General features: G+C 34.8%; 1 protein-coding gene across 6 annotated transcripts in view; it reads right to left on the bottom strand.

The window, feature by feature from the left end:
* Positions 1-22,898, bottom strand: part of LOC133521058 (cyclic nucleotide-gated cation channel alpha-3) — a 65,135-nt gene that overhangs the window by 8,932 nt on the left and 33,305 nt on the right. For all 6 annotated transcript variants that reach the window (XM_061855791.1, XM_061855817.1, XM_061855809.1 and 3 more), the window contains exons 5-6: positions 15,607-15,750; positions 2,485-2,677 (exon numbers count right to left, since the gene is read on the bottom strand). In XM_061855791.1, coding sequence (XP_061711775.1) covers positions 2,485-2,677; positions 15,607-15,750 — 337 coding nt within the window. The remainder of the gene's footprint in view (positions 1-2,484; positions 2,678-15,606; positions 15,751-22,898) is intronic.

The raw sequence follows: 22,898 nt of genomic DNA, 5'->3' as shown, positions 1-22,898 counted from the left end.
AATACGAGTATATACATGATAATTATTTACAATAACATTAATGGATGTTAGAATAGGACTCGTGGTTAGATTTTTTGACGCAATTTAGATATAAAATTCGAATAAGATCTTTGGACACCGTTTTTGTCTATTTTCAGAACACAAGTCTTAGTCATTTTTATTACTCCAATTATTTTTATACACTCAACTACTCAGCCAAAAAAACTATCAATCAGCCAAAATTGTGGAAGGTTTGTGGGATTTCGGACTTTCTTACATATAAATGGTATGTTATCATAATACTTGTGTTCAATATTGCCTGGTATTGTAGAATTATTGCTAGTATAGTATCAACCATTTCCAGGCATATCAGTTTTGCTAAAAGAAAAATAACTTTCATCATGCAAACTGAATGATTTCCCTTCGTAGATTAGAGTAGATTTTTACTGATCAGTGTATTCCGGGGATCTTTTTTTCTAGCAGCATTCCAGACCTGTCATTTTTAATGATCAACATTGTTGGCTCATGGAATTCATATAATTAAACATTTGCGATGCAGAGTCAAGGATGCTAGAATTTTATATATAGTAGAAACTGGTACATTTTCTATACTAAAATGACCCACTATAAACTTTTTTCCCCATGTTTAAGTTAGAATTTTAAAAATCTACAACACGTTTCGCAGAGTTTCTTTTTTTCACTCCATTCTAACAGAAACAAATGTTTGAAAAAATAAAACATTTCATTCAAGAATCTCAAAAGAACTTTATGAACAGCATTTTTTTGTTTCTGCAGATAGTTTTGTTTATAAGACAATCATTCTAAATTTTTTTGTTATCACCTATTATATTACTATTAAATACTACTTTATAAACGACCAAACCGCAAATGTTTTATTTTTTTGGTATAACGTAAGCTACGTGAATTTCGCTACAAAAAAAAACATACCATGCTATTTATTTAGTTTACTGTTGCAATTATTATAAAAATTAAAACCCCAAAACAAACTGAACTGTGGAGTGAACTATCGCCTACGGTATTTCGGGGCCGATGCGACTATCGAAGCTACAAGAAAAGAGCCTACTCTCATTTTAAATTTCGGCAACGTACTTGTAGTCCCTCTGGTGTTATGGGTGACTATGGGTGATGCTAATCGCTTACCATCAGGTGATTCGCTTGCTGGTTTGCCTCCTTTGTCGTATTTTTTTTTAAACACTTGAAGATGAGCAACCTTAGCCTTTATATACTGGACTCAAAGATACATCGAAATGAAAGTTTACGTTAATTTCCTTCTTTGATATAATATGAGTTTCACTCCTTCGGAGCGCTAAACGTCTCGTATATAATAGAGTTCTTGCTTCCTACGTTCTTTATCGATTGAATGAGAAATTTCAATTTGCTTAGATTACATCGTGCGGCAAATTTTCGCTTGGTCGTGGGGCAGCCTGAAGCCATATCGACCCGCACAGCTGCGGGTCGCCTCTGTATACCGCGTAGGTATTTACTTATTGAATGGCACTAATAGCCTCGTCTGCACGATAATAGCTGCCCTCGAAAGCTTAATAAGCCTGTAGCGCATATAAAGGCACTAAATAGGCAAGTTATAGGGTTTTGGAAATTTAGAAAATAGCTTAGGTATTTAGTTGTAATATTATATTAAGTACAAAATTTACATTAGGTCCTAAGTTATACTAGCAAATATGGATGGTTGTAAATCTGAAATAAATATTTTAAATTTCAAAATAAAGAAAGGATTTCGCGACATTACCGGTAACGCCTTTCTGTTTGACTATTATTTCATAAATAACAATTGACAAATAGTAATTTTACAAACAACGTTTAAAATAGTAATCATTTTTAAAACTTTATATACCAAAAATATATCACTTCACAAAAAAAAAAAATTTGCTAGTGTTATTATTTGTAAACGATTTTGATGTTAAAATATTCAAATCAAAATTGTGACGTTCCATGGCTCAAGGTACCTTATGATTGATATGGAGTTATGCATATTCCAGTAATCGAAATTTAATAATAATAAGTTATCGATAACACAAAAGATGAACCTCCTAACTTATTTGGGTAGTTACGGAGATATTATTTTTTAATTATTGTTTTAAGTTTAACTATGTACCATAAAACTATGATGCTGAAGTAACTTACATAGTTGACCACAAAAAATAATATTTAAAAATTTTAATTACACTCTGAGATTCAAAAATAGTACCGGCTATCGACGACCCGCGGTGTTCCTTGTATGTGTTTGAGTAGGTAGAAAGTTACTTACTAACATTGACAATGCCTGTTGACAACTTCGCCATAGTTTTGTTTGTGATAAAGCACGTATCTGATCTGCATTCTTATGCACCTTATTAAGTCTTCTATGATCGATTACTAATGTCACGGGAAAATTTGTTTTAGTTTGGTTTTTGTAAAAGAAATGTTGTTGAAGTCGATATAATAAAATTGTAAGTATAGTTGTAGTAATTAGTAATGAACACGTACCTCTTCAAAGTGTCCAAATGAACGTTTATTGCAATTTCCGCCTTGAGCTTGTCCGGAAGACACGAGACCGCCTTCTCTTCGTCAGAGCACTTCTGCGTAAGCCAGAGGTAGTCGAACCACTTGATGACCTTGACCTGCAGGTGGGTCGGCACCCGCCGCATTCGCATGTACGTCTTCACGCCGTCCAGCTTAGCTGCAATTAAATTATATCTATATATATACATATATATAAATCCATTGCTGTTCGTTAAGGTCGCTGAAACTCAAAAAAATTATTTCTTCATACAAACTGTTTCTATCTGTTAAGCATGAATTTCTACATTTTTTGTTTTGATCAAAATGAAAATCAATATCTGATGATTCGAGAGGCCCTTTATTATGAATCTGAGGTAAATATTTTGAAAACAGCCGCCATCTTGTGAGTCTGCATTTTTGGTCTGATCAAGATGAAAATCGATATCTGAGGATTCGAGGGGCCCTTTATCATGAATCTAAGGTGAAGATTAGATAACGGCCATAAAATCGATTTTTTGCATTTTCGCTCTTACCAAGAAAAACGATACCTATCTAAGAATCCGAGAGACTCTTTATTATGATTTATGAATTTGAGGTCAACATTGTAAAAGACAGCCGCCATCTCTCTCCGCTTCGATCCGTCCGTTCCTCTTGTATACAAAGTACGGCCCTTCAAGTTTGGTTGGACTATAGTTGAGAGCTAATGGACCTGATTTTACGGTAAGTACCTAATTGTTGTGGTGTAATTATATCTACTGTTTTAAGCAACATAATGTGTAAAAATAATATAATTAAATCATATTTTAAGTGATACTAAGTTGACCGATTTCAAATACCTATTACCTAAAGACTTCATTTCCGACAACATTATAGGTAGACTCTAGAAAATTACTGAATCAGAGATTTTAATCCCTTTATGTGAAATTGTAGTGGCAGATCCCAGCAAAGAACTTCAATTTCGATACAACGTGACAGTAATGGCACCTGCATTTTGGACAGTATTTCAATTACATATATTTCAAATACGTATTTGAAATTCAAACGCGTAACATTTCCAAAAAAATGTGTGACGTTTTCTTCTGATAAATTGCTTTCCAAATGACCTAAAAACAGGTTGGACTTCACTAAATCATGGAATTTGTATGCAATATCGTTACGCATAAATAAAGCCAGCAAATTTGTTTCTTTTTCATTATTATTGACACAAATAAAACGGCTTCAAAATACAATTTAAACTTTACCAGACCTTTTATCTTTGAGAAAATTAATAAACACTACTTATTATATAACTCAACTCCACAGTGGCAGTGATTCTCTGTGCATGAAGACAGGAAGCTCTTAGTTACTTGATTGCTTAACTAGCCGAAGAACAAATTGATCAGGAATAAATCGTTACTCGCGGTCGTTCGAGCGCGGTGTGGCCCGTGCCATTTTTTAATAAAGGGTTGAAAAACTACAACAGAGGCCGCTATGGGAAGTTACAAGTTTACTGCCAAGCCTTATTTAGCTTACTGTGGGACAGTCAATTTGTGTAATAATATCCTATAATATTTATTTATTTATTTACTGTCTGTAATCTACCTATTGTTTATATCACATTAACCTATCGGTCATACCTATCTTTGTGTTTTTGTACTTATCAGTCCATTAGTAATCGTAACTAGGGTACCCAGATATATATTTTGAATCACTTGACAAAATTCCTGATTTGCGAATATTTTTAATGACGCTCATATCGGTGATGACGGAGGGGAGGGGATTCTCATTTGTTATTTTTTCACATTGCTTAAATATAGAAGTAAACAAAAAGGTACTAATTTTGATTACACAATATTTAGTACCTGGATGCAAAGCTAAAAGTATATTTTTAGTCACGTCTCAGACGAAATTTGGTATTTAGTCCATTATTAAAAAAATTAAATATTTCGGGTACACGAAACTATCAAATTTAGGGTATTATGCTACCCTAAATTTGATAGGTTCGTGTACCCCAATAAATGTGACTTAGTAAAAACATTCTTTTATTTCGGACAGCGCAAGTTGGCCATTTTAAGTTGCGATTTAATAAAGAATTTGTGATAAGTAGGTACATCGGTGTTTCAAAGATGTTACCGTTTAACCCACTAACATAATGTATACATATCCTAGCGTTTACCCTAGGGTCCGCTTCGCAGCTAATCCCAAGAATTGGCGTAGGCACTAGTTTTTACGAAAGGGACTGCCATCTGACCTTCCAACCCAGAGGGGAAACTAAGCCTTATTGGGATTAGTCCGGTTTCCTAACGACGTTTTCCTTCACCGAAAAGCAACTGATAAATATCAAATGCAAATGATATATCGTGCATAGGTAATTTCTGAAAAACACATTGGTACAAGCCGGGGTTTGATTGAACCCTCGACCTCTGGATTGAAAGTCGCACGCTGTTACCGCAGCTAGACTACCAAAGCTTTTTAACTCTTTTCCTACTCCTCTACTGTTATCTGTCATTTATGCATTCATTAACACGAATATAAGAACATACATAAAAGATTTCAAGAAAAGTCTATATTGTCTATTCCTCATAAAAGCTCTTGTGCTTTTATAAGCTATAACGTTACTGCGATTAATGGCTACCAACCTAACAAAACCAAAACGAATACAGTTTTAAACTAAGTGCATTGCTGCCAACTTACTAAATATTCATTTGGTTGCATAGTAAAAATAATTACTTCATAAGTCAGAAACACGCATGTGACACCCGTAATATAGCAACACCCATAAACTACGAAGACCGCTTAGCGTTGCTTGTTAGTCTCCGTAGGCTACGGTGGCCAAAATTGAGAAAAAACTGTCCAAAAAATTAATTTAGCAAGTAGCAAGTATCAGGGCCTCATGAGTTACGAGGAGGTGTCGCCGACCGGCCGGCCGCGGCCCGGGACGGGCCGGGCGCGTAACAAGGTATGCTCGCGCGTCTTGGCTATATACTTTTGCTGTAATTTGTTTACCTAAATTAAGATTTATTTTTGTTGACTCGTAGGAAAAATATTGTATGCAACGTTGTATAAGTAGGTCAAAAAATTCTCGTGGCGTATTCCTTTACAATAACTCACGCCACTCGCCTTTTTTGACCCTTCTTATACAACTGTTGCATAAAATACTATACTCGTACATATAAAAGTTATTCTGGCTAATGAAATGCAGGCCCAATTTTCATAATGAAATCGAAGTTTTCTAAAACCATTCTTGATATGTATATTCCAAATAGACTAAATCTATACTTTTGCGAGTCTTGCCTTTATTGTTCGAAGCCAAAATAGGTGGCTAATGTTAGTAATGTAATGTATTTAAGTATTTATGTTAGCAGTCCCGTTGCTATTCGCTTACCTTAGCTAAGTTTAGATTAGCCTGTGTCAGCGTTAAAAGTTTCATTTAACTAGACTCAACAAACACAATCTCACGGAGACATTTGTAATAACTAGGTACAGTGTAAATCACTGCTATCTTATGTATTAACATATATTTAAAATTCCATTATAACGTCAAGATTGTTTTCTTAGTATATTGTAATGCAAAGGAGCAAATTACAATAGTTCTGTGAGCGATGCGTGTTGAATGCAGATCGAAGCGAAGGATTCTAGATAGGTAGGTAACAATCCTGTGCGAGAGAGGGATTTTCGCGTGGAGAGCGTAGACTCGCTTCTGCTTTTTACTTCTTCTGAGGAATGAGTATAAAATGTGTAAATGTTAAAACAACGACAATGACCGATTACCTAAACGCATCGAGCGTTATGAAAACTGGAGCGACAATCGTCATTTTAGAATGTATATCTACTACTACTCGCACTATTCGTACTATTTAGAATATATATATCTATCTAAGTATACGTTATAACATAATCCGAAAGCATTTCGCTTGCGCCAATGTACAAAGTGGCCGCCGATAACCCGAAAGAACTTAACCACGTTTTTAATGGTGTTACTTACGCGTAAAAAATGTACATCAATATAAAAGTACGGACGAATGATGTCAAAATTATTGAAATTGATTTCAGTTTGTGTATTCGAATTTCTGACGGCTGATATTTGTGTAACTGCTCAGATCACGTCATCAATAGAAACTAATATTTAATTACACACGTGTCGAAAATGTTATCAGGCGTTAGAAGCCTGCTTCGTATTACAGATAATAACAATTATTACACAATTACAATTAGGGAAGTGCGTGCGTAGATGCTTATATTGTAATATGATTACTTAATTAAATGACACCGAGCATCATATACTCGTGTCGTGTAATTATTAATTACCTTATTCAATTTTATTCCTTTCAGAGTTTGACATCAGGTCGTCAGGTAGCGAAATTAGTCTATTTATAGGTTGCGCTTAACTAATCTTACCTGTCACCTACTCCACGTCTACGATTTAAACTAAATGGAGCGCTCGTGTGTCAAGCACTAACTTGGCGTCAGACGGAAATAATTGCAATCTCGAATTTACTTAAACTACTTCACAACTACTGCTAAGCTGCTAAAATTGCGTCACGTGTAGCTTTGGCGCTACTTTGTTCAGAAGTTAAATTGAATTATATGGGAACATCGTTATTATACTTCGTTTTTTTAAGTATTAGAAAGAACTTCGTAGAAGTTAATTTATGATTCCAAATCGGGCACATTTGGCGGGAAAATTTTGAAGTCAATTATAAGTAGGTACATAATTATATAAATAATGTATGTACATAAATGTAGGCTACATTATACAGAATATAATTTCAATATGGTTGAATATTTAAACTGTGGTTAATATAGAACCTACAAAGTATATTGAGATAATGAATGCAATAAAAATATTAACCATACAAAATAATTCGGCCCGCAATGTAATGCAACACACAAGTTACGTGCGATACGAGCTTTTAAAAGTAACACTTGTTGGCAGTTACAATAAAAAGCTCGTAAGTATCTCGTAATGTCATGTCTCGCAATGTTTGCAGTACATTGCTGCTCGGTAAATTTTCAAAAATTTATAACGGGGTCATAATTAAGTACTTACAGGTCATACTTAAAAAAAAACTTCTTAATTAATGACTACACGGCTAAATTCTACTTCTGGTATAAACTATCGCCCGTATTGGATTTACACACTGTAAGTATAATTCCATTATTATTAATAATGGAAGAGCCTCTTAAAAACTGCACGCTTACTTTTGTGGAGTTCTTTCAAATGGTAAAAAAAACTAAGTATAGGTAGTACAGTCAGCACCAAAAGTAGCGGATCAAATAACGTTTCATAAGTATCTACCATTATGTAACAGCTTAATAAAAAGTGATGTCTTTAACATAGAACAACTAAGACAGTAAAAGATATACTTTTGAGCACGAATTTTAGAAATTTATCTATATTTGGAAAATGTATCCAGTATATCAGATACTTTTGGCGCGTTGTTTCATCCGCTACTTTTGATGCTGACTGTACTAGTATGTATACAATGAAATACAAACACGTTCAAATTGTTGAAAAAGAACTATTATCTTTTTAGGTTATATGCATTACACGCGCAAAACATATAGTGGAACAAAGGGTAACTATTCACATGTAAATAACATAACTTAGGAAATGAGACAATTTAACTCATATAAGCAAGTAGGTCGTAAAGCTAATTTAATCCAGGGTCTTAGATGCTTCATCTGCCATCTCTAAGTTTATTGAAACCACATACTTAGTTATTCATACTAAATTATTATGACATTTTGCATAGAGAAAAAAATATTTATGTACTTAATACAATGAGTATTACATAATTTGTCGTAGTGTGACATATTGCAGAATCACGTCTTTACTCCCGTAATCAAAACCAGATGCAATCCTGTAGTTTGACTTCTCTTTCGGCTCTTTAATTAGCGCTCTAATTCTTTGTTCATAAAATACAAGTTTCAAGTGTAAGTTAGTGTAAGTAAGTATAAGGTGGAGCTTCTGGAGATGGTATTCTATTAATTTCTGGAGCGCATTTAACATACTTAAGAAGTGGTTTACCCTACTAATTTAAGTAGGTATTATTTTGTTTGGGTTTATCTCTTTTCAATGTATCGTTTTACCGTTATATAATAATTAATATTATTTAAAATTTGGGGCTAGGGACTGCTGTTGCACAATTTGATTGGCAAGCGGCGGTGAGAGGATCAATTTTTGTCGAATAGTTAGGTTCTCGAACACGGAACGAGCGTGGTGGACTGTCGGCGGATCGATGGCGGCCGCGCGCGGGACGCTCGCTGGGATGGGGCGGCGCCCGACTTTCGCCGCGCTATTAATAGCATTCAAGCCGCTGACCTATTTCGCTGCAGCAACGCGGAGGAAGGTCACGGATTCAGCCTATTCTCTGTCGACGCCGCGGTATTGTCTTCATCTCCGAGCTGCAACTCTAATTAAAGTTGTTGACATTGTTCCATTCTCACTTAAAACGTTCGTTAATCGTTTCGTCAAGTATATTTTAGTAGAAAATAGCTATCCAGTTCAATGTGTCAATATTTCTCAAATCCATATATATATATATATATATATATATTGCCGACATGTTCTAAGTATTTTTATCTCTCTAGATATACTTGATTTGATCTCGTGGATGATATTTTAAGCGAAACGGGATTGTTAACTAGATATACACCTTAGGTATTTATTGAATTATTTATTTATCCTTTATTGCACAAAATCTATGTGGATTTAAGAAATATATATATACTCGTATATATGCAATAAATCAATGCAAACGAAGTATGGGCATATGAATCATTAAGGATTATAAGTAATTAAGAATCATCATAGACTCATTTTGAGCGGTGATGAAAGTTACACGTTAGCATTTTTTTACATCGCTTCTGTGCCTAGCTCGTACGTCATGCGTACACCTACACGTGTGCGGTGTGCGGCATCGGCAGTGCGCCGCGCGCGTCGCCGCGGACTACCATGTGCCCCGGCACCACAAACAACATACGGCCAGCTACGATATGGATGACATATCTAATGTCTAAAGTGACGTTTCTTCAAACAAAAACATCACTTTTGACTCTGACATATCCAATCCATTAGGAAATATTCTGACGTATCTCAAAATTCTAATCGGGCCGATAGCCTCGTACCGTGCAGCGACTACCACATAATAATTAAGTGAGATAATTCCATGCCCTAGTATGAACTGTAAAGTATTAACTGAATATGTGCACTAAATAGTACCTAATATACTTAATTTCTAATGTTAAATGTTAGTGTGTCCTGAGTCATACTAACATTAAACTAAGTTAACGGTTTAACTCATAACATGCACGTGACACAGTATTGACTAATAATATGTTAGTTAAGTCGTAATATTAGTTTGCTTACATATTTAGTTGTTAGGTACCCAGTCATAATACTCGTGTTGACAGTAGTCAAATAAGTACACTTGTTATAAAGTAGTCCAAACACAGCTGCAGGTATTGTACTTTGTCGCGTAAAATTACACCCTTTTGTTGAGTTGTCAATAAAGTGCCGTTTTATGACGCTGTTCTAAAATGGCTTTAATTGATTCAAATAATGGAAAAGTTAATGCACAAATGCTCAGTTCAAGAAAAGATCTTTAAAAAAGAGGTCTGGGTAGGTAAACTAAAAAAAATGTACGAGTAAGGGATCCATACCTAATATGTTTGGAATACACGCGTGTATTCTACGGAACCTAGCAATTTAATACCACTCAAGATATTTGACTTAGGTAGGTACTAGGTTCTAATACAACTGGATTATTTTCAAAGTATCTTCAAGCCAAAAATTACTCATACATCATAATAGATACGCATTACGCAAAGCAAAACCACGTGATTTTAAAGCCGAATATTACATAATTTATTTATTTTTATTTATTGAATAAACAAACAATTTACAGTCTAGAATTTAATACAAGACCCTTCGTAGGCAAAACCTTGAGGAGGTTTGTGTGCCGATGGGGAGTTCAGAGAACAATACATATATTAATGTCTTATGTCTAATTAAAATGTCTAATTACATAAGCGGATCTTAATTTAAAAAGAAAATTAAACTAAAGCAATCAACGTAAGTACTCTTGACGTTTCAGTATCCCTTTTAGTAGATAGAATGAAATAAAAGAAAAATCCTGTCCTTTTACGTAGTACTTCAATTATACCCAATGTGTAGATAAGACCTCATTTTTTTTTAATACGAGAGCCGTTTGATAATGTTTTTTTTTAAACTTTTTATAAACCTTTTTTTGGTAAATGGCATTACCACTGGCTAGCACAATCTTTCAAACGAAAAATGTAGAAAATTCAGCAAGTAAAAATTGCAAAATGTCACTTTAACCATTGCTTAACCACAGTGTAAAAAGTAACAGTGGGCCAACGCCTTTGATGTTTGCGTAAATGCCGACACCGGTCAAGGTCACCGTACCTGCCTAGGGTTGTCACAGATTTACACAACTACCCAAAAGAGTTGGGAAATGTTTTTAGGTTTCATGTATTTGTACTAATTTTACAAAGTCGTCATGGGTGTTGTTTTCTGGGTTTTTGGGGTTATGGCATTTATTATGAAAATAAAGATGGCGGACCTTTGTGACCTTTTTGAAATGGGTGTCGATGTGTGTAGCAGTGATGTAAACCATCTTTAATTCTAAAATGGACTCTATTTTTGAATTCGGCACCTCCAAAAACCCCCAAAATGGACGTCATTATCGTAATCGGAACCCCGAGGAACCTCGGAGATGACAAACATATCGATTTTAAAGAAAAAAAAACATGTCCGCCATCTTGGATTTCAAAATGGATGTCATTTTTATAATCGGCACCCCGAGAACTTTCAAAAATAATTAAAACATTAAATACTACATGATACCTATACAAACAGAAGCAAGAAACAATTTCTTGCATTTTAAATAAAGTCTTAACTACTCGTAATTAAATTTCTTAAAATAAGCTATAAATCATGTCCGCCATTTTGAATTTAAAAATTTGATATCATATCATACGAGTATATATTTTGGTTTACACTCACTGAAACAAACAATTAGCACATATGCAATATTTTAATTGTGCACAAATTGATTGATAATTACAAGACATGCGTCAGCCCTCAAAATCATCTCCCGGAATACTAACAATGGCGTGTATGAAACTCAGGGATCGCCCCTCCCGCCCCCTGCCCCTCGCACTCCGCTCGGTTGCCTCGTTTAGACGCCTTCGTCGACCGACTGTATTATTTCTTAGACTGTGGCTTAACTGTGATCACCTATAAATTTTGTGCTGCCACAATAAAAACTTGACTCTGTTCACGGCACTAACGCACCAACGTTGCAAACTATTTATAACTGGTTAAATGATCTTAAACGTGGTCGGGCAAGCACATCTGATGCTCCACACTCCGGTCGCCCAATCGAAGTCACTTACTGAGGATGTTGTTGACGAAGTCCATAATATCGTACTCGACGACCGCCGAGTAAACGTGCGTGAAATAGCTGAGAGGATAGGCATCTCCACTGAGCGTGTACAAGAAATCCTGCACGAAGAATTGGCTATGACTATTAAGCTTTCTGCTCGACGGGTGCCTCGTTTGTTGACGATCGAACAAAAACGCGAACGAAAGCGAATATCAAAACTGTGTTTGGATATGATGAAGAGTAATCCTCGGATTTTTTTGAAACGATTTGTCACTGTGGACGAAATTTGGGTCCACCATTATACGCCAGAATCAAAACAACATTTATTTACTTTCACATCTATTACCAAAAAAGTAACAATATATATCCGGTTAAAGAGTAACTGACTTTCTACTCTCGTTTATATTAAGCACCTTACTGTAAGATCTCATTAAAACTGTTAAAAACCACGGCAAATGTATGTCAATACCACAGAACTATATCGAGATAGAAGGAAAGAGTGTATGTCCCTTGCGTGCAAAAAAGTCGCCGCGCGGCTCCTATGCTCGCCGCGAACATCAATCGGCTCCCGACCGTATTCCGCGTGAAACGTAAGATTTCAAAATCAAAATGACGCTTTCGGTTTCGGTCAATAATTAATTGTTCAAACACCACAAATAAAGTTGGATCTATTAATCCTGGTATTTCCTTTCATCGGTAAGTACTCTTTGTTCTAAAATATCTGTTAATTAATTAAAAAACAATTTATATTGTTTCCTTGTATTATTTTCTTCATGAAAGGAGCTCGCGATTGCGTGTTTTCATTGCGGCTTGAATTTTTTCTAAGACCTATATGGGATATGGTAGCTGCCGTAAGTGCCGAATTTAAAAATATCTACCTTATTTAAAGAAGTAACGTATATAAGAACATGACGTCCTCAAACTATTCGTACTTAACGCCAAAAATCTTAAACAGAAAATGCACTGCTTTCCAACTTCATTTTCTTACTCGGGTAATACATAAATTGCGAGCGACGGCGGCCGAGCGACCATCGCGATGTCGCAAATGAAAATGGTTCAGTGATTCTCGAGATAAATGAGACTCCGCAGAAAGGAAAAAATATTGCCTTCCATTATATTACCTTTGATGACCTTATTGTTAATCAGGGATGGTTATATTTATCTATAAGAATATTTTATTTTTACAGTAGGTAGATAGCTAATTATAATTCTGTTAGGTATGGGTAGGTAGATTGTTTTAAGAAATAATTGTATCGATTACCTATTTGCCTAAAGTTTAATCAAGTGTAGGTAATTGAAAAATTGAATCCAGTGACTTTGTCGCCTGAAAGTACGGGGTTCGTATGCGTCAAATCAGGTAATTCTGATTTTTTACAAAATTGTTTATGATTTCCAATGAATAATCTAAGTACGAGTATGTGTCGAGCGCCGAACGAAACCTTGTCAGAACCGTGAAATTTTCTGGTTTTGTTTACATTTGGGCGACTAATATAACCCAAAAGGACTAGTTTTTAGGGTTCCGTAGCCAAATGGCAAAAAACGGAACCCTTATAGATTCGTCATATCCGTCTGTCTGTCCGATTATGTCACAGCCACTTTTTTCCGAAACTATAAGAGCTATACTGTTCAAACTTGGTAAGTAGATGTATTCTATGAACCGCATTAAGATGTTTACACAAAAATAGAAAAAAAACAATAAATTTTGGGGGTTCCCCATACTTAGAACTGAAACTCAAAAAATATTTTTTCATCAAACCCATACGTGTGGGGTATCTATGGATAGGTCTTTAAAAATGATATTGAGGTTTCTAATATCATTTTTTTTCTAAACTGAATAGTTTGCGCGAGCGACACTTCCGAAGTGGTAAAATGTGTGCCCCCCCCCCTCCCCTCCCCGTAACTTCTAAAATAACAGAATGAAAAATCTAAAAAAAAAGTTATGATATACATTCCCATGCAAACTTCCACCGAAAATTGGTTTGAACGAGATCTAGTAAGTATTTTTTTTTAATACGTCATAAAATTAAAAAAAAAAATTTTTTTTCATCAGACCCATTCGTGTGGGGTATCTAGGGATAGGTCTTCAAAAATGATATTAAGGTTTCAATATCATTTATTTCTAAACTGAATAGTTTGCGCGAGAGACACTTCCAAAGTGAAAAAATGTGTGTCCCCCCCCCCCGTAACTTCTAAAATAACAGAATGAAAAATCAAAAAAAATATATGATATACATTACCATGCAAACTTCCACCGAAAATTGGTTTGAACCAGATCTAGTAAGTAGTTTTTTTAATACGTCATAAATGGTACGGAACCCTTAATGGGCGAGTCCGACTCGCACTTGGCCGCTTTTTGATAGTACATTCAGCATCAATCGTAGCAGATGAAACACCGTGCCAAAAGTATCTGATATTCTATTGACAGACATCTGAAGTATTGATATTATATTTACAGTCGTAATTGTTCTACATATAGAACTATGTCTTTTTGTTAAGCTGTTACAGAATGGTAGATACTTTTGAAGCGATGTTTGATCCGCTACTCTTGATGCTAACTGTACCTTCTCAAGACTTTTTTAAAGTAAAATAAATTTGCTACAATAGGGGATTAGAATTGTCTCTGTAGACCTAAGAGTTTCTCAGTTCATAATTTTTTCAAACATGAATTAGTAAGGTAAGTAAGTGCATAGTCGTACTCACTGCACTTAGACTACGAATTCAAGTTAGAAATAAATATACATTTTGAAAGGCTTTATCTCGGGAACTAGTAATTAGATCTACAGAGACAATTCTAGTAACATATTGTATCAAATTTAGTGTACTTTAAAAACGTCTGCGCAGGTACTTCAAATATTAGTCCTTTAGGGTTATAATCGTCCAAAACTTAAAAAAAAAAAGAAAGTTACGCAGTTTTTTCGATTTTTGACAAAGTTGTGTTCGGCGCTCGAAGTCACTAATTTGGATTATTCAGTGGGCCAACATCATTAAACAATTCTGCAAAAAATCAGAACTACCGGATTTGACGCAAACGTTATGTATAAAGTTACTGTACTATTAGATCGTAGTTTGGAAACTTCATATAACTTATGATATAACGAATGAATTAGACTCTACACCCTCGATTTTTAGGGTTCCGTAGCCAAATGGCAAAAAACGGAACCCTTATAGATTCGTCATGTCCGTCTGTCTGTCCGATTATTAATTAAAATGACGCGTTAGCGGTTTGAATTCTTTCATAATATAGGTGCTATTTATAATACATATATGAAAATAGATCTGTATAAAATAACTTTCTTGCTGCTTTTATTGGCATTTAAAAGTCACAAAGTATTGAACTGTACCTAGGGAAAACATTATTTCGCTTAGTGGCCTAAATATAACATGCGACACTGCTACTAATACAACAATCTTTTATAATGCCAACGTAGAATATGCCCCAAAAACTGTTCGCGCACGAAGTCTGAGGAATTTTGAGCATGGAAGGGAGAGGGCATTGCAGAAAGAGCTATAATCTATAACTGGCGAACCAAGTGCATCGTTACGGCCCGGCCACGACATCACGCGGCGGCGGCAGCGGCGAGCGGCGACCATAAGTTGGAGCGAGACACAGCGATCCGACCTTTTGTTCCCACCTATGGCCGCCGCTCGCCGCTGCCTCCACCTACCTCGCACTTGGTTCGCCAGTTGTAGATATAGCATTGTGTTAAGCACTCACCCTGAAACTCCTTCCTGGCCGTGCTGACCGACGTGACGATGTTGGCCACGTGGCCCAGCACGGTAGCGAACAGGAGCAGCCCGAACAGCAGCTGTGCGATTACGAACACGTACTCGCCTTTGCTGCGGGGTCGCGGCAAGTCTCCTGTACACGTTCAAACGTTATTACTACCTTATGTTAAAAAATATATGCTTAAAATTATATAATGACATTAATGACTAAGGTTAAAATTATAGTCCGAGATCCGAGAGCCGCCAGACCTTACTTATTTTCTCATGAATAAAATGTATGGGATAGTATGTATGGGATGTATAGTGTTAGTGTGTACTTTTAATGTCTGCAATACTTGCCATATTGGCCAGACGGCCATTTGTCCGGTACAAGGTGCTAAAGGTTGGTAAAAATAATACTAACTTTTCTTAATATTCTCGTGACTGATTTTTATGTATGTTTTAAAAAATATTGTTAAAAATTAATAATCAATAATCCCAGACCATTTCCGCCGGCGGTAATGGAGGGGCCCAACCATCCCCCAGACCCACATAAAGTTTGTATGTGTGTATGTGTGAAACTTTATGTGGGTCTGGGGAATGGTTGGGCCTCTCCAATTGGTCTGGCTACTTTCAAAATGGTTTGTAATAGCTCCCTGAGTGTCATATATAAAAATCAAAAGCGAGAATATAAGTAATGTTACAATATCTTTTTAGACAGCTTTAAAGCGTCTGGTGAAAGTTACCGCCGGCGGAAATGGTCTGGCAATGTTGATTATTAATTTTTAACAATATTTTCTATAACATACATAAAAATCAGTAATCATCACCATCATATCAGCCCTTTATTGCCCACTGCTGCCTCTCTTCCATCAGTCATGAGAATTTAACAAAACTTAGTCATATTTTTACCTATCTTTAGCACCTTGTGCCGGACAAATGGCCGTCGGTTCAATTTAGCAAGTATATTATCTCATACATTTTAGTCATGAGAAAATAAGTAAGATCTGACGGCTCTGGGATCGTGCTCTATTATAAGCAGGAAGTTTATAAGGATAGATACGGACTCGTTAACGCCTTAGTTGCGTGTGACTGATTTGCTTATGTTAAATACTTGTGAAAACCAAAGTAAGAACAAATAGACACCTACCATTTCTATTTGTTTATTGTTTAGTTATATACTTATAGGTAATAGCTAGACCGTTGACTAAACCTGTTGTGGATATACAGGGTGAAATTTTAACCACCGTTCATACTCTGCGTAGTCACTTTACAGGTCATACTACACAATTTTTATTATAGATAAGGCCAATGTCGAAATCGCAAATAAAAATTTGGAATTGAAATCAGCGGCATCACATCAGCCGGAATATATGAAACAGCCAATTTTTTTTCACTATTTCAGCATTGGTCCCATAATAAAAGTTGTTCAGTATGACCTAAGTATAAAAGTCACTACGTAGAGTATGAACAGTGGTTAATATTTTACCCTATATATTTTATAGGATAGGTGCATATGTTGTTGGTGTTTTTTGCATATGTATTGACAAAGCCTGTGTCGTGGATCTTACCTCTAGTCTGTCTCAGTACGATATTAAATTATGTTTTTAATAAATTAATTAATTGATAGTTGAGTAACAATTAAATAGATAGAGATTTAGTTGCCTTACAGCAGAAAGTCAAAGACAAATACTTTACTAACCCCCTGAGTGTTTAAGTGACTGACCAATAATTTAAAGACGGGCCCTTATTGTAGTGTAGGTAACACAATTAAGCAAACATTCGTTAATTCGATATTTGGGATATTAGATACTCTAATGTACTCGTAAGATTATTATTAATATTTAACATGTAGGTACTTGGGGCCCACAGTGAAAAACCAAAGTCTGCAAATTAAGGGCACCTTTCTCTTTTACTCTCATTAAAGCGTAATTAGAGTGACAGGGAAAGCTGCCCGCAATTTGCAAATTTCAGTTTTCTTTATAAGTCAACTTTTGTCGTCTTAATCATTTATCTCATAGAATTTGTTTTCTATTATTACCTATGTTCAGTAAGTCAAATCAATATGAAAGCGACTAATGGCTTAAAATATACGAAGTTATTCATATACTATAAAATTGAAAACAGCTTTATAATTCAGAATTAACATAACATTTGATTTTTATAATAATTAGCTTTGCCTTAGCTCTGCTTAAACACGTACCGTAAAACCACCCAACTATAGTCCAAAGCTCCCAACTATGGTCCACAAATAAACTCAATTTTTCTCGTTCAGGAGTGTATTTTACTATATTTTTGTAGTTCTAAGGCAAAGTATGATTATAAATGGATGGTTAAACTAGGTGTATACCAAAAGGAACAGTGGTATAGATACTTAATTTCCTTTTGAACTTGTGGACCATAGTTGCAGTATTGGACTATAGTTGGGTAGTTTAAGTGACTGACCAATAATTTAAAGACGGGCCCTTATTGTAGTGTAGGTAACACAATTAAGCAAACATTCGTTAATTCGATATTTGGGATATTAGATACTCTAATGTACTCGTAAGATTATTATTAATATTTAACATGTAGGTACTTGGGGCCCACAGTGAAAAACCAAAGTCTGCAAATTAAGGGCACCTTTCTCTTTTACTCTCATTAAAGCGTAATTAGAGTGACAGGGAAAGCTGCCCGCAATTTGCAAATTTCAGTTTTCTTTATAAGTCAACTTTTGTCGTCTTAATCATTTATCTCATAGAATTTGTTTTCTATTATTACCTATGTTCAGTAAGTCAAATCAATATGAAAGCGACTAATGGCTTAAAATATACGAAGTTATTCATATACTATAAAATTGAAAACAGCTTTATAATTCAGAATTAACATAACATTTGATTTTTATAATAATTAGCTTTGCCTTAGCTCTGCTTAAACACGTACCGTAAAACCACCCAACTATAGTCCAAAGCTCCCAACTATGGTCCACAAATAAACTCAATTTTTCTCGTTCAGGAGTGTATTTTACTATATTTTTGTAGTTCTAAGGCAAAGTATGATTATAAATGGATGGTTAAACTAGGTGTATACCAAAAGGAACAGTGGTATAGATACTTAATTTCCTTTTGAACTTGTGGACCATAGTTGCAGTATTGGACTATAGTTGGGTAGTTTTACGGTAGTTGAAGAAAAACGCTCCACTTCACATAAAAAATAGGTAACTACATGCCGATTACCAATACTGTCATAACTTGCTTTGTTAATTTTTGCAAAACGGCACGAAACCTACCCCTCAGTGACCCCTTCAAAAAATCTAGCCAGTATTGTGAGAATGGCTGTTTATCCCTTGAGAACAGTTACTGTCGTAGCAGCTGGGGTATCCTCGTGTACACATGTACACTGGAAGACAGATTGGCCCCCGTGATGACAGGCACAACTAGGTCGCGCAATATAGTTCCCTTCTTATGGCACACATTTAATACTTACAAAAAAACACATATTAAGAAAAAATTCAAAGTTGAACGTCATTTAGTTTGCAATTTCTTTTGTACTTACATTAAATGAATTCCTCATAAACATGATACCAGACCAGAGTCGCTAAATAACATTGCGCTATCACAGACGGCCCGATTCGAAGAATGAGATAGGATAACGAAGTTCTGGTTTAGATAAGTTCTCATTTAGATATCGTTTGTATGTCGTATATACAACCAATGTCTCTTTGACGTTAGAAATACCGTAGATAGATCTTATTGGGATCACAGCGAAATCAAAATGAACGTAAATTTTGACATGTCGTTTAGTTATCGATCTTTTCAAGATCTTTCCAAGATCTTAAACGTGTCTTTATCATTCTTCGAATCGGGCCGAGTGTCAAATTGAATGAAACTTTTTGAATACCATACTTTGAATACATCGTAGGTCAAATGTGTAGGTAGATACAGCAATAAAAAGATTGTATATTTTGAATGCGTCCCGCTATTAAAGAATAAAGACTTTCACATTCATTTAACTGGATTCGTTGGATATCAGTCGCAATATATCAATGACATATCATTCATCAAAATCGGTTAGCCATTTCGTAGGGATATTTATTTAATTATATGCATGTCAAATACTGTCGACGTGGTTCTTAAATACGTGCCAACTTACTTAAAGGCGCTAAAATAATTAAGTCGGTGGTTATTTTATTACATTTTTAGGGCTCCGTTGTCAACTACTTATGTAGCCATAATCCTAAAGGCTAAAAAAACTAACTATATGGATGGTGATATCCCCTGAAACTGTCGTTTTATTTCTTCGCCTAAACATCTTTTTTTTTACAATCCATTGAGTTATTGTAAAATAGTCCAGGTTTTTACACGAAGAAAGCCAAAATCGCAGCTAATTCTGAGTTGATTTCTGCAAAGGCAATTGAATTATACTGTTAATTCAATCATATGGATTAAAAATAATGTAAAATAATTTGCCATTAAATTATACAGTATATTTACGTACCGACAGAAAGTCTGACCGCAGAAACCACAATTAAAGAACTAATCATTATATCACACGTTTAATTGCGCAGCCACCGATTATTCGAAAAGCTCATTTTAATGCATTTCGTGGCCTTTGATACTGTAGTAAATATAAACGATAATTAATTTATAAATAGAAACATTTTGCATTAAGAGAAAAGGGACGACCTCTTCTGCGTGCAAACGTAGTCTTCCTTTCGCTGTATATTGATATTAAGAAATTTTTTTTTATTATATAATTTGATATATTTCGTTTGATTTTTAATACTCGACGCAAAAAGAGTGGTAAAAAACAATGCAAATTGACTCTTGCGTATTTATCTCAATGAATCAATCAATAAAAATATATAAACATAATGGCAACGTTACACCGCTAGTACCTAATATAAAAATTAATAATATATAAGTAACAATATAACTATCTTCAATTAGTACGGACATTTTACTTATGTATTATATTATTATGAGCGGAGCGGCCACGGCGTTAGAATGCGTATGCAGATATTTTTGAGTACCTTGGCCGCTCCGATATATTTGATGGCGACTGTAGCTTCCTATCATTCACATTCTCGTATCGCAATTTATTTTTATTCGTCTAAATATCAGTCTTAACAAGTTGAAAAAGTTATTTGCTACCTCAGTCTATTCGTTGTTACTATAAACTCAAAACAAGTATCGACAGGCGCTGCCGAGACTTAGTTATGTAGGGACTATTTTAAAAACTTGCCATTGTTTCAAGCCAAATCGAACGTACACTGACATCATAATGAATATAATGATATTTGAGCATGGAGAGTTACAAGAGCATTTTCACAAAAAAGGCAAATATTTATCATATTTCAAGCGCTTGAAAAAAGTGTACTTGGGTATTATTAATGCAGGTTTTCATGAGTGATGTCAGAATATTGTTGAGCTGAATATATCAAATTGACTTTTGGATCTATCCGCACAGACAGTCGCCTAATTTAGAAGAGGAACTCATAGAACTCGCAACAAATGAGGAATTAAAAGTAACGCATAAAATCGGATACCAGGAGTTCTGGCTGCAGAAATCAATACATTAAAATGTTTGCCAGACATTAACAAATTGACGAAATCGCATCGGGCACACCAACAAGAATAAATTGATTTTGATATTTTTAATACAGATAATATTCGTAGTAATCTAACATTTTCACTAGTTTCAATAAATCCGAATTTCGTTCTACTATTTCATTATACTAAGTACTCGTAGTACAGAGTTGAGTCGTTTTTAGTATGCATGCTTTTTACTAATGTTGTTTTAAAATATATGATTTTTGGAAGTAGATACTAAATACGTATTCTAGAATCAGCTAATCCCTGATGGTGGGTGCTGAATTATTGTTAGATATCTAAGTGGGCGGTGGCTCTAAAAATTTATTTCAATACAAGGTATTTCGCAAAAAATATAAGCGGCTTTATTGCGTGGGCTTTAAAAATTGATTTAGTCTTATGGTTCTATTTTAATACCAAGTCGTTTAAATCGTTACATGGGTTATAGATACGACTTAAACGACCACGTATTTTGGAATAGTATCAATCCGATTTCGGAAATAAATACTCCATGTTTACTCATGTTCGGAAATAAATACCTACAGTGGGCGATAAAATGTTTTTTTTTTTTTGCTATTTACTAAGTTTGTATACAATGCGTACAGACTTTAGTGATTAATTTAGAAAAAATAGGCTATTCTTACAGTAAAAAAAACGAAAGAAAAAGAACCCCCTCCTACATATACAGGCTTAGGCTTATCTAGGGGCAGTACCAACAGCATCCTGGAGGTAAGTGCAGGGAGGCTTGAGAATCCTATACTGGCGTATTCGATTGGCCAAGATATAGCATTTTTGAAATTTAGAAAATAGGTTAGGTATATAGTTATTATATTATATTAAACACAAAATGAACATTAGTTACTAAGTTATACTAACAAATATGGATGGTTGTAAATCTGTAATAAATATTTTCAATTTTAATTTCAATTTCAAATTATTTTAAAATTGGGGTAAACGAGGTAGCAATACTGAAAATTTTAGAACTGAACTAGTATTTAATTTGTTCTCAGTTAGCGTTGATAACTGCTGCAAATCACGACATATAGGTAACTTTATAGGTGTTCATAAAGTTATACGGTAACTCTATTATCGTCTGTCGGCGAATGTCTGCGAGCTTCGCTGTGCTGAAAACTAACATAACACGAACCTGTTAACGGAGGCATAAGTTTGCTAATCAAACGTAAATATCTAAACTACAAGTGTCAACGCCGAAATGATAAATCAATAAGTAATTTAACTTTATCTAACTTTAATGATTAACATATTTGTAAATGTTTGGTTACTTTTTTTTCTTCTACACTTTGAAATTAATGTATTTGTTTAAAATTGATTTCGATCGACGCAAAGATACATAGGTATAATTTGACCCAAAAAGCTGTCCAAAATTGATTATTTACAGTTTTGACATTATTTGGTTTAAAATATAGGTACTTTAAATAATAGATTTATTTATTTTTTATAGTGTTTACACATTTGGGGCTTCGGACCCGAAAATCCGGATTCCAGAATAACGATATTACGTAATCCCGATATTCCAGTTCCATTTCGGGGTCAATTAATCCAAAATTCCGAAACCCTTAAACCTCGGATACCCGGAAACACACGACCTCGGATATCCGGACATCCTGGACTAGCACACTGGCTGTTTAAAACATCGTGTGACAGAAACAAGATGATAGTATAGATAGTGTTTTATTGTTGTCCCTGTCACACAATTCAACAAAACGCTTAA

This window comes from Cydia pomonella, chromosome 1 (genome assembly GCF_033807575.1).
Source record: "Cydia pomonella isolate Wapato2018A chromosome 1, ilCydPomo1, whole genome shotgun sequence".
NCBI classification, from domain to species: domain Eukaryota; kingdom Metazoa; phylum Arthropoda; class Insecta; order Lepidoptera; family Tortricidae; genus Cydia; species Cydia pomonella.
This window is presented reverse-complemented; position numbering and strand designations above follow the sequence as displayed.